Raw genomic sequence first — 13,530 nt, 5'->3', positions numbered from 1 at the left:
CTCACCCACCCCTTCCCCAAACACCGACATTTATGGTGTCGCCTCAGGTCAGGGGACTGTGAAATGTCACCAACAACTGTCCGAAAGGACAACAGAGCTGCCACTTCATCTCGCGGTCTGCTGGGCACACACATGCTGACCAAAGGGCTATAAGGTCCTGGAAGGGTCAAGCGAGTCACTGAATGGGCCACAAAAGGCTAGGGATGTGGGGTGAGGGGCAAGTGCAGGGGGCTTCCCTTAAAAACAGCAGGGGGGTAGGGAAGTGGTTGGAGCAGAGAGGGGCTGGGCAGTTAATGGCTTTGGCCCGAGGGCAGAGCACCAGCGAGAAAAGTTAGAGGGAGAGTAAATGGAGAGTTAGTAAAAGGCAGGTGTAGGGAGAGATCAAGGGGAGCCTGTTCCATGTCAGCAACCAGGAGCCACCCTGTGTGCGATGTCAATGGCAGCACAGGGGCATTACCCTCACAAAGGGCTGAACGGTGTTCGATCTCCACATGAAGACCCTTGGCCATGTATTCATCCAAGATTACACTGACGAGGATGCAGGGATCCCCTGCTTTGTTATCCCGTGGAACCGGGAGGAGGGGAACGCCCCCAGTGAATGCCCTGAAATCCTCCTATCATGCACCCATCAGGAAATCCAATTCCAGCACCCAAAACTTGCTGAAAGGGCAGGGAAGGGTCTGCAGCTCAGAGTCCACCTGTCAGAAAGCTAAAGTTTATGACATTTAGCAAATAATCCTCATAAATCTGTATCCTAAACCATGACTGCAAAGGGAAAGTGGGTATTGTGCATGATGAACAGGGATTATTAATCTGAGGAACACTGTGAACTCAGCCTTGCGAGGGGCTCCAATGGGAATTCCACACCATTGCCAAATGGAGATTCCCACTGGTGGGTTGCTCTCTCCAGGATCTGAGCACTGGGACATGCTCTGCAAGACAAGGATTTCCACTTGGAAATGAACTCTGAAGTTCTTGAGCAGGATCCAAAAGGATTTCTGTGAGGCTGGACTAAGAACGGAACAGTGATGTGTGAGCATCACATCCTCTGGCTAAGTCCTGAATTTTTACTTTGATTTCACACAATCCTTCCATTTGTACCCAAACAAATACAGTCCCACAGATTGTTAAATGCTTTTTTTTCCTTATATCCAAGGGAGTTCTTTCAAGCTGAGACACTTTGCTACTAACAAAGAACTCTCTGTGGGCACCAGACAGAGAAAGGGCCATTCACAGGGATGGCAGTGGCTCCAGGACAGACACAGAAATATCTCTGGAACAAAAAGAACAGTTGCCTCTGTGCAGTGAGGCCTGGATTGGAAGAGTACTTGGAGAGCTAAGCAGGGCACAACTGGAGAAATAAGGTGGACTTACTCCTTACAATGATTTATTCAGGATGGAAAAATTCTTTAGTGCCAACTTCAGTTATTTGCACCCATCTTTTACCTGTACTTAGGGTAACCAAGGAGCTGCCCCGGTACTTTCAATCAACTGATAAGATGTGTCATGCAAGGAGGCCTTCCAAGGCAGAAATGAGAAGCAGGTATCTTTGTAGAAAACGCTATTCCAGGTGATTCTGCCCCTCTGCCCCCCTCCAGTGAGACCCCACCTGCAGTGCTGCCTCCAGCTCTGGGGTCCAACAACAGAAGGATCTAGAAATGCTGGAGTGAGTCCAGAGGAGGCCACAGAGGTGCTTTGAGGGCTGAGCCCCTCTGCTCTGGAGACAGGCTGGGAAAGCTGGGAGTGGTCAGTCCAAACTATTCTGTGATTCTGATTCACACCATGACATATGTCAAACACTGTCCAACCTCCAGTACAGACTGTCTGCACAGATCTGTTCCCAATCCTGCTGTGACAAGGACTTTTCCAGCCCTTCAACCCCACTGCCACTCTCTGTAACACTCCAGAGCCCCTTGCACTCTCCTGCAAAGCCCTTCCAGGTCTGTGCATTCACAACCCGGTGCTCAAGCAGGTAAAGCCCGCTCCATTCTGCTCTGCTCCTCCTGTGGGCATCCCTGCCCACAACTGTGGGATCCCAGAGGTCTTGTTGGAGACCTTCTGACCATCAGTGCCCATGGCCAAGTGACCCCTGAGCAGGTGCTGTTTGATCATGTAACAAACATGCAGTGAGTGATGCTCTGAGACTCTGCCAGGTTCTGTGTTCATGCAATACCCACACATGCTGTGAACACCAAGGGGGGCTTCTATGTCAGAAAAATGCAGTGGACCCCATTTGGCGGGGGGCAGTATTTTTGTCTGAAGACTTCTCAGTCACCAGGTCCACACAGTTCCACAGCTTTCTGAGCAGCTGCCTGCTTTTTCAGCTCTCTTCCCTGCAAGGAGCCCTGCCTTTGCAATAGAATTTCTTTCATTGGTTTCTCTGGTTTTGGGTTAATTTATGGCCAGGAGCTGGGGTTCTGCTATCTGTAAGGCTCCTAGAGAAACCCTGACCTGGAGTTCAGTGCTACAGAATCTCACCCTTTCACTCTTATATTTGTATTTGTGAAAGATAATAAGCACATACTACAGATGAGTATCAAGGTTCAATGTTGCCACAAATAATTTTCCTCATCCCATCTGGGGACGTTTAGCCATCACAGGATGCTACTTTCTATTATCTTTTTAGCTGCTTTCTTAAAGAATGAGCCTTATGAGACCATGTCATACCATTACATACTTGTCTACTTCCCTAGAATTAACTTCTGAGATGCCCAAACCACAAAGACTACAACATTCCTCAAATCTTTGCAAAAATCAGCATCTGGCCAACCAGACCCTAGTGAGCCTGTCTCTGGTAGGGCCAGGTTGTGACAGGTGACCACTTTATGTTCCACCTGACAGAGGCTGCTGGCAGCATACACCTGAGGCAGGTGTATGCTGCCAGCAGGGAGTATGCTGAGGCAGGGACAGCATTGCTGTGGCTGGCTCATCTCCAGGTGACCGTGGGGACATTGCAGGAGGAGAGCTGTTGAAATTGCTGGAGGAGAAGGAATGATGGGGACAAAAGACGTCACATCTGGACGAAAGCAAAACTATAGACCAGCTTGGTGGTCTGACACACTGTGCATGTGCAGGTACACACTAAGCAAATGTCAGCTCTGGAGAACAGCACAAGAGTCACAAATACCATCCCAGAAGGAACAGCAGGAGGGTACATATAGAAATCATTGCCAGGGCAGCACATTCCTGTTCCGTTGGCTAAATGTATCTTCTCATTCTACTCCACTAGTGCTGATAAGCTTTTTCCCCATGAAGACAGCTAAGTACTGAACAGGTTGCCCAGGTTAGTATACAAGAGAAGACAGTGAAGCAGGCTCTGTGAGGAGAAGGGCCCTGTGATTTAACCAGAAGGCCCAGTAACTGCATAAGCTAATTCCGACCAATTCTCACAAGAGCTGCATTGTCCCGGTCAAACAGTACTTGAGCTTCACCACTTCATCTGGGTACCAGCACCTATCCTGTGCCTTGTCTACAGAGCAGGTCCATTCGTGGTATAGCAGGGACCCTTCCATTCCACAAAGGGACATGATGGATATGACAGATGGCCTGAGTAAATACTGCAGGTGCAAAATGAAAAAATACTAAGCAGAGACCAGTGAGGGCATGTGGGGCACCCAGTCCAGCTCTGGGGCTCCCAACGTTAGAAGGGTGTGGAGCTGCTGGAGTGAGGACAGAGGAGGTCACAGAAGCTCTCCAAGGGCTCTCTGGAGACAGGCTGAGAGAGTGAGGGGTGTTCAGCCTGGAGAAAGGAAGGCTCCAGGGAGACCTCAGAGCACCTGCCAGTGCCTGAAGAGGCTCCAAAGGAGCTGGAGAGTGCTCCAAGAGCCTGGAGTGACAGGACAAGGGGGAGTGGCTTCCCAGTGACAGAGGGCAGGGTTAGATGGGATATTGGGAAGAAATTCTGCCCTGTGAGGGTGCCAAGGCCCTGGCACAGGTTGTCCAGAGAGGTTGTGACTGCCCCATCCCTGGAAATGTTCCAGGCCAGGTTGGATGCAGCTTGGCACAACCAGATCTAGTGAAAGGTGTCCCTGCCCATGGCAGAGCGTTAGAATTGGATGATTTTTGAGGTTCCTTCCAACCCAAAACATTCCAAGATTCTATGATTCCCTGGATGTTTAACTGCAGGAGGAAAGGGAAAACTCAATGACTAAGGTGAGAAGAGCCACCAAAATCACATGGAGAAAAAACACTGGAAATGAACGGGAACACAGAACTAAAAAGTAAAGAGATGAAAGCAAACAGCAAATCACACCAAACTGTGACAGTGACAGAGTGTGGCCTGTGTCTAAACCTGACAGTTTTGTAGGATGGTCTGACTCAGAAGTGTTCCTGGCCTATGAGCTGGGTAGAACTACAAAACTCACCTGCATCCAGCAGCAGTTTGACTGTCAGGTAGTCATCAGCCAGAACTGCGTAGTGTAGAGCTGTGCAGCCCTTGAAGTTGGCTCGGATGTTGAGACGGTTGTTGAAGTCATCCTCCCGGGTGACAAGGACTGCAGGGGACAAAGAGCGAAAGCTCAGCTCACTGAGATACCTACAGAACTGCTCATATGGATGTGCAGCAGCAGCATGGACCCACCACCCCTCACCAGGCAGGAAGCTTCTAAAGGGCTTTGTGACCTTTTCTGGGACTACCAGGACCCCAGTGGATATTTCTGGTGGCCATTGCCCCCACTCCACTGAGAAGCAGTAGAGATAAGAACAATATGCTTTCCATGTATCCCAGTGACTGCCTAAACAGTGCCCAGGCAGGGGAAGGGGTGGGTGGAGAACACCTGAGTGAAGACCTCAGCCTTTTTCCAGCCATTTATTGTAGGGTAACAGGATGGCTTGACTTGGAAGAAGCCTTAAACCTCATCTGGTTCTACCCTCCTACCATAGGCAGGGGCACCTTCCACGAGACCAGGCTGCTCCAAGCTCTGTCCAGCCTGGTCTTGAACACTTCCAGGGATGGGGCAGTCACAGCTTCTCTGGGCAACCTGTGCCAGGGCCTGGGCACCCTCACAGGGCAGAATTTCTTCCCAATATCTAATCTAAATAACGTTTTTAATAAACAGAAGGGAAGCTGTGACAGGAATGAATGCTGCCCCACTATGGCTTGACCTTTAAGCAAATTCTTGATTTTTGGAGTTTCCAGCACCATAAGTCCATGCGTCTCAGCAGGGCATGGCTCTGAAGGAAGGGTCTGCAGCACCCCTGCTCTCCTGTAGCTGGTTTCAGGATTAGGCTTTAGAAAACCTAGATTTTAAACTCTTTGCTTTAGACATCAGCATAAAAAATAAGACAGAGTGACTTTTTACAGGGGCAGATAGTGACAGGACCAGTAGGAGTGTCTTCAAACTGACAGTGCGCAGTGTAAGATTGAAAACTGGAAAGAAATTCTTCCCTGTAAGGGTGGTGAGACAATGGCACAGGTTATCCAGAGGAAGGCCCTTAAATACCTGTCCCACCATGGAGCATGAGTGATGGTGGAATTGGCATATGTTGTCTCCATTCAAATGAACATCACCCACTGGTGGGCCAAATTCTGCTCCTGGAGGTGCGTAGAGCTCCTTGGTGAAAGGATCTAAAACTCATTAGACCCAGATCCAGGGGCAGGGAGAGCTCCCAAGTGCTCTGAGCACCTTATACTGTGCTATGGCAAAGCAAGCAGAGCTGGAAAATGGATGGGCTGCAGGGACTTCTTCATGGTCCCTCCTAAGAGCCATCAAAAGATTTCTAGGAGATTCAAAAGTTCAGAAGAGAGAAACACTGTGATGAATACCTGATGCTGTCCGAGCCCAGCATCTCCACTAATGAACCACAGTCCCTCCAGGAAGATCAATTAATGCCCTGGCTCCTTTCCTTCCCTGGGTCCTTTCTCCAAGCACACAGGGTGAGTATGTATATTTATTTGTCGTCATTTCCTACCCAGGGAGGAGCAGGATAATGAACTGCGTGCGTCAGGGAAGATGAATCTGAGATACTAGGGAGCAGCGCAGTAAAGAGATTAAAGTGTTATTATTGTTGGTTTTTTTCCCCCATGGTCCGTTGTGACAGCTCGGCCGTCATCTGTAAAAAATGTCTCTGAGAAAGATAATCATCGGAAACTCAATAAAGCGTCAGGGGAAGCCTCGTCCACCATCCATCACTGGGTGCCTGGAAATTTTCAGCCCTCTGTCTCCCTTCCTGCCATCCATATAAATGTCTGTAATATATTTTGTGCAGTGGTTGTGGAGCACACCCTCTCGATTTGGATGTTTTTATGAAAAAATATTTATACACGAAATATGTAAATGTCTAAAAAAAAAGAAAAAAACAAAGGCAGTTTCTCTCTCTCTTTTTAAAAACGCAACTGAATTTATTCTTTTTAATAAAACATGTCAACCAAAGAATTAATGCAACTTCTCATGGAGTGGCCTTATCTTTTCTTCACCCCAAAATATATAACATTAGAGAGGGATGAATGCAGACAAAAACAATTAACTTTCTTGGTTGATACACTTTATCTTAAATAAAGTCTATGTACATGCATTATGTATTGGCATTCTATTGCTCATTTTTTAATGCAGTTTCATACATTTTACATTCCCTGCTATAGGGATATGATCTATGTATACTCTCTCTCCCATCAAGAAGTAGGTCTGCTGCACGGGTGGGTCACAGTGAGGGATGAGAGCAGGGAGCTTTTAAAAATACAGAATAATGCCCTGTCAAAGCTGTCGCCTCACTGCTCCATCTTCTTAACTCAACCTGTGCTTTATGAAAGGTTCAAATATTACACCTTCATTAGGCTTTCACAGAGCTTAGCATCAAGTCAAAAGCACAGACAGGCCCGTGGATAATGCCACTGTGCTTCAGCAGCATCCATGGTGTGGCTGCCTGACGAGGGAAGTGACCCTGTGCTGGGTGCTCTGAGGCCACACCTGGGCTCAGTTCTGGATGCCTCACTCCAAGAAAGACATTGAGGTACTGGAGCATGTCCAGAGAAGGGCAATAGAGCTGTGGAATGGCGTGGAGCACAAGTCTGGTGAGGAGTGGCTGAAGGAGCTGCAGTGGCTCAGCCTGGAGAAAAGGAGACTCAGGGGGGACTTTCTCACTCTCCTCAACTCCCTGACAGGAGAGTTGAGCCAGGTGGGGGTCAGGCTCTGCTCCCAAAGAACAAGGGACAGGACAGGAGGAAATGTCCTCAAGCTGTGCCAGGAGAGATTCAGGACGGATATTGGGGAGAATTTCTTCATGGGAAGAGTTGTTAAGCCTTGGCACTGTCTGCCCATTTGTGGAGGGCTTTAAAAGTCAAGTGTATGTGGCACTTGTAGACACAGTTTAGTGGTGGCCTCAGCAGTGCTGGGAGAATGGTTGGACTCTATGGTCTGGAAGGGCTTTTCCAACTGAAATAATTCTATTATTCTATTCTATGACTCTATGACTCAGGCTCTGCAAACCATGCTATACAGACTGAGGCTCTGGACAAACTGTGTGATTTCCTCCCATTTTCCACCCAGAGCAGCTGGAACAAGGTTTAACTTCCAAACAAGCCAGAGCACACAAAAGCAGCCACTGTGTATGCAGGTGTACCTGGGAATGCAAGTCCCAGTGGCTGGCTGGGCTCTGGCAGGGCAAGGGGGATGTCTGGGAAACATCCCATGGGCTGCCAGTTCAGAGTTGAGGTTGGCAGGCCAGCACAGTGCCTGGATAGAGAAAAGGCTTCTGGGATGGGGAAGGAAAGACAGGGACATTTTAGGGGGGTTGAGTCCTACTATCATTCCTGCCAGCATGAGGAACAGAAGAATCTCTGAACATGCAGCTGGCTGCTCCACAGCACAGCTGGGCACCTAAAATCCAGACATATCCTGATAATCATAAAACCAAGAAAATGTTACCACCATTTATTGTCATGAAAAGTGGAAATCGTCTGGAAAATTTAAATAGGTCTGAATAAAAAAAGCAGGTGTCTGAGAAACCTGGCCTAGTGGAAGGTAACCATGCCACGGCAGGGGGTTGGACTGGATGGGCTTTAAAGGTCCCCTCCCACCCAAACTATTCCATGATTCTATGATTTTGAGTCTGCATCAACCAATGATGAGGATAATGAAGGGGTGAGCATGGAAACTGAGATCTGCCAGGAATATCCATAATGAGATGACATGACTCTGCAGAAAATGACCTTGTTTCCATGGAAAGTCATCTAAGGCTGAGAGCTGATACTGATGCCTGCCCAAACCCAACAGTAGTCACTGCAAGCACTTGCATCATTCAGCTTTATTTCAATTGGCCAAGTCTGCTTGCATTTCACAGCTCCTAATAAGATCAGGATTAAGGCTGCTGGTGGAATACACTGCCCTTCCCCTTCCCCAAGATGTGGCTGCATGTGAGTCAATGGAATGACATTCCTATCTATGACTTTGTATTTTGCTCTGGCTATATAAAACCAGTTTATCTCTAGTAAACTGAAGGACTGCTTCTATATAATTTCTATGTAATGTTTCTTTCCTCTTCAGACACACATTCCCCCAAGGGCCATCAATTACTTTGCATTTAAATGGAAGAAGATGAAACAAGCTCTAAAAAAACCCCACGAGGTCAGATCAGGAAACAAAATTTTGGGACCTGAAAAGCAAATGTCGGTACCTACACACAAGCCATCTTACCTTCCAAGGAATGGAGACCTTTTTCTTTGGCAATCTCATAGACACTGCTGAAATCATCCCCAAGGTTTGGATCTGCATTAGCTGTGAGCAGAGCCTTTACCACACTGTCACAAAACAGAAGGAAAGTAAGGTAGAAGTAGTAGATGAGGAATTGAAGCCCTTCAGAGACTGAGGAGTGCTCAGAAAGCCCTCTTCAAATATTCCTGGGAATGTTAACATTCCAGGGAAGTTAACCCACAACCGTAACTGAACATTTCATCAAATAGAGCTTAACCAGCATAGGCTAAAATGAATTATATGGGGGAGGGACTGGAGGAAGGGGTGACACTGTAGACATATGCAATCCTTCTGAGGTGACATGCACAGAACATGCTTCTAGCACAAGGCATATTCCCAGACACAGACCTTGGCTCCAAGGCCACCCCTGTCCCTGCAAAAAGGAAGATTACTGTAACACTCTGCAGATCAAGGGAAGCAAAACTACATTGGTTTCGGGAGGCAACTGTACAGTACCTGCACCTCTGATACTAAAGGTGCCATCCTGCCACAGGAAGTGGCAAACAACTTCCACAGCAAGCAGTTCAGAGGAGGCTCTGAAGATAATCAGAGGGCTGGAGCACCTCTGCTCTAGAAGACAGGCTGAGAGAGTTGGGGGTGCTCAGCCTGGAGAAGAGAAGGCTCCAGGGAGACCTTAGAGCCCCTTAGGGCCTAAAGCGGCTCCAGAAGTCCTGGGGAAAGACTTTGGACAAGGGCCTGGAGTGACATGACAATGGGAATGGCTTCCCACTTACAGAGGATACACTGGATATCAGGAAGAAATTCTTATCTGTGAGGATGGTGATGCCCTGACACAGGTTGCCCAGAGAAGCTGTGGTTGTCCCATCCCTGAGAGTGTTCCAGGCCAGACTGAGGCTTGTAGCAAACCAGTGGCAAGTGTCCCTGCCCATGGCAGGGGGTGGAGTGACATGGGCTTTAAGACCCATTCAGCCCAAACAATCCTGTCATTCTATGACTTGAACTTTACAGCCCTTTTAGACACTGGAAGGGGCCCTAAGGTGTCCCTGAAACCTTCCCTTCTCCAGGCTGAACAACCCCAGCTCTCCCAGCCTATCTCCAGAGTAGAGGTGCTCCAGACCTTGGAGCACCTCCTTGGCATATCCAAGCTTCACTCCACTTCACCTTGTCACTCCAGCAGCTTCCCATACTTCTGAGGTTGGACCCCAGAGCCAGATGCAGCTCTGCAGGTGGGGTCTTGTCAGAGTGGAGAAGAGGGTCAGAAGCTTCTCCCTTGCCCTGATGCCCACGGAGCTGGGGGTCAGTACTGGACATGCTGGATTTTGAGCTGCCAGCAAATATTGCACATTATGAACATGCTGCAGTGGGACATGGGACACACTGCCCAGACCATTTAGGTGTGGAAGTCCTCACTCTCTGCTTCTGAATCCAAACAATCATCAGGTCAGAATTAAATTTCTCACTCCTTCTGAAAGCAGCTTAAAGCCAGTTAATTCTTACTTTTTTTTTTCCAGCATGCAGGCTTCCCATGACAATTAGACAGTAACTCATTTGTTAGCATTCATCACCAGTGACATGGCTCACAGGCTGACAGCGATGTGCGCCACAGCCTGACATGTACCTGCAGGCTGTGGCTTGTCAAGTCACATCTGGAATTTAACTTAAGCTCCTCTTCCATTTACCCTATAAATGCATTAGCAGAATCAAGGGTGGTTATCTTATTATTTGAGCATGGTATAGCAGAGGCCAGCTCTTTACGAGCACTGGTGCACTTCTCACCACCTATAAAGTCACCTCTAGTGAGCACAGCACCAAGACCAGGGGCAGGAGATAGCATCATGGAATTGTTTAGGTTGGAAAAGCCCTCTAAGACCATTGAGTCCAACTGTTCCCCCAGCACTGGCACTCACTGATACCTGGAAAATATAACAGATCTTTCCAACAACGTTAAAGTAAATATAAAAGCAAATCTTTACTTGAAAGCTTTCAGGTACACAATGTGGTGAAAACTGCATGTGGTATAGTAACTCTACAATTTTTATAAGGTTAGCTGACTAGTGTGCTTATCATATACTGTCCAATTAAAAGGTGAGTTGGTTAGGCAATAACTGCTGGAGACTTGCTCCACTGGAAGCAGTCCAGAGGTTTCTTCTACCCCACTTCCATTATGTCTGGTCCAGATTCTGACTGGAAAAGAGAATATCCTTGTAGCTGGTTCTCTTCTTGGAATAAGACTAAACAGTACTTAGGAATGTGTTTATAAGGTTACCTTATCATTCCTAAATGTAGGGAGGAAAGATAGGAGAAATACTAGAAGCTACAGCTATGCTTTAGCAATCTACAAAGCTACAAATGTATAAAATATAAAAAAAGCTAAAAATCTTAGGCATCATTCCCCCCTAAACTATATCCCTATGTCAAACGTCCAAAATGTTTTTAAACCCTTCAAGAATGGGAGCTCCACCACTCCCCAGGGAAGACTACCAGAGCTGGACAACCCTTTTGGGGAAGAAATTTTCTCAATAACCAACCTAAACTTCCTTGGTGCAACTTGTTTCTTGTTGTCCTGTCACTTGTTACCTGGGAGAAGAGACTGACCCCCACCTGGCTCCACTCTCAGGTAATCCTTGTGAGCATACAGAGCTCATTTACATCTGTACTCCATTTATATCCGTATTTCATTTTTATCCATATTTTGACAATATTGTTTGTTCTATAATATTTAGGTTGAGAGGTTCTGGCTCTTATTCCGCAAACAGCAATTTCCAATTATGGCTCTTCCCCTTTTCAGTCATCAGAAGCTGCAATGCACAAGTTCTTGAGTGGATATTCCCAATATCCCATCTAACCCTGCCCTCTGTCAATGGGAAGTCACTCCCCCTCATCCTGTCACTCCAGGCCCTTGCCCAAAGTCCCTTTACAGGTCTCTTGGAGTCTCTTTAGACACTGGCAGGGGCTTAAGGTCTCCCTGGAGCCTTCTCTTCTAAACAGCCCCACCTCTCTCAGTCTCTCTCCAGTCCCTGGAGCACCTCCATGGCCTCCTGTGTACTTGTTCCAATAGGATGACATCTTTCTTGATGTCAAGAAAGACCTCACCTTCTTTCAGACATCAGCAGTGGAAGCCACAAGGCCCAGAGCAGCCTTTCGTCACAGATGTGCTCACTCTCTACCACACAAATCTCTTCAATGAGCCTGGGTTTTCTCTCAGTTCACTAAGTAGTTTCGATTTTGTTTGAAGGGTCAGTGTGTGAGATAACCCACAATCTTCAGTACAGTGCCAATGAGACAACCTCACTGTGTCATCCTCAGGCCTCTATGGTAGTGCACCCCCTGCCTCACCCCCAGGCCACACTATGATCTGAGAACAGACAATGTGATGCCAGGGAAAATACACTGATCCAAATATCTGCTCCATGTTCAGAAGAGACATATCTACACTATCTTGCTACACTGCTCCTTAAGGCTGTATCAGCGAGGACATCCCATGCAGGAGTGCCACAACAAGCCCATAGATCTTTCTGGACTACCTTAGGAGCCTTGATAAGGAACAGGGCACAAAATGTATCCTGAAATTCCTTCAGCAGCTCTAGGAAGGGCTGCTCAGCATGCCTAGCTCCACTCCCACCTCTGTTTCAGAACCTGGACCTTTACCACTGCCCTCTATGGCTGCAGCAAAATGCAAAGCAAGGAAGTGGTCTGGCTGCAAGAAAAGCCCCGTGAGGCCAAGTGTGTGGCCTGGGACATCCAGAATAGATGTGGCCACAGGCCACCCGCCCAGGTTCTCTCACCTCTGGTCATTAGGTAGGAAAGACCTACCCTGAGCATCTGTCTGGCACTGTGCCATCTGTCAAAGACGGTGGAACAGAGGGAGATGCACCACATCCAGTCTTTCCAGTTGGGAAAGCTCTAGCACAGGTCACTGATCTGTGCAAAGTTCTTCTGGAAGATCCAGCGCTGGATTCCTCTGGAAACATCCTGCATCTCCAGTACCTGGTGCTACTGTGGTCAACCCAGTCATCAAGAGAACTGCATCAAAGATGCTGCATGAAAGCAGGAGGTGCAGGATGAAGATGGCAGGGCAGGTTATGTCCTGCTGTTTTATGGGACCTGTATTGACAACCCCCGTGCTGCTAGAGATGGACATCTACCTACTGAACAGAAAACATGATAGAATCATGGCTATTAAATCCCTCTAGGGATGGGGACTTCACCACTGCCCTGGACAGCCACTGCCTTGGCAGTGACAGGGCTGGACAACTCCTTCAGGCAAGAAATTATATGCTTCAATTAAGCCTTTGATGATCTTGCTCTAGCAGCTGGCTTACTGTGATTCTTGCAAACAGGTTTTCCAGCATCCCAACCAGGCAGCTAAGCCTCATGGATCACTCAAGTCTTTGGAAGCACAGGTTCTGATATGGTCAAACCACGCTTCTTGTACCCCATTCTCATGTCTACCAAAGAGACCCTTCTACTTCAATTTTAGCTCACAGGCTATGATATACCTCCAGGTCCCTAAATGTGCTTCATTTTAAGGGAAATGATCCCAACTCCCAGTGTAGGATTTTAATCCACAACATTGTGGCCCATGAGTGAGCTACAGGTACTGAGCAAGTCATATGGTAAAACAGGATTTGTCATTTTGTTCATAACTCCATCCATCTGCCTTTTGGGCCCTCAGTGACTACAGTGAAATGAGCGTTCTTCTTCCCAGCTACTCCATCAGATACTACCTCCATGTGCTCTTGGATAGCCCTGTCCTTTTCATCCACTGCCTACATGTTCAGCATTCTTCTCTGGGAAGTGACCTTCTGTGAGAAGCTGAGCAGAGGACCACAACTGCTACATGCAAGGTGGTCTGAGAGTGGTGTAGCAGGTGATGGTGGCA

The 13,530-nt window shown here is 47.7% G+C and overlaps 1 protein-coding gene across 2 annotated transcripts in view; it reads right to left on the bottom strand.

The window, feature by feature from the left end:
* CLPB (ClpB family mitochondrial disaggregase) overlaps window positions 1–13,530 on the bottom strand; it is a 73,551-nt gene that overhangs the window by 37,604 nt on the left and 22,417 nt on the right. For both annotated transcript variants that reach the window (XM_059873650.1, XM_059873659.1), the window contains exons 4-5: window positions 8,631–8,734; window positions 4,365–4,493 (exon numbers count right to left, since the gene is read on the bottom strand). In XM_059873650.1, the coding sequence (XP_059729633.1) occupies window positions 4,365–4,493; window positions 8,631–8,734 (233 nt within the window). The remainder of the gene's footprint in view (window positions 1–4,364; window positions 4,494–8,630; window positions 8,735–13,530) is intronic.

This window comes from Haemorhous mexicanus, chromosome 2, assembly GCF_027477595.1.
Source record: "Haemorhous mexicanus isolate bHaeMex1 chromosome 2, bHaeMex1.pri, whole genome shotgun sequence".
Taxonomy (NCBI): domain Eukaryota; kingdom Metazoa; phylum Chordata; class Aves; order Passeriformes; family Fringillidae; genus Haemorhous; species Haemorhous mexicanus.
The sequence above is the reverse complement of the archived record's forward strand: the minus strand, read 5'-3'. Positions and strand labels throughout refer to the sequence as shown.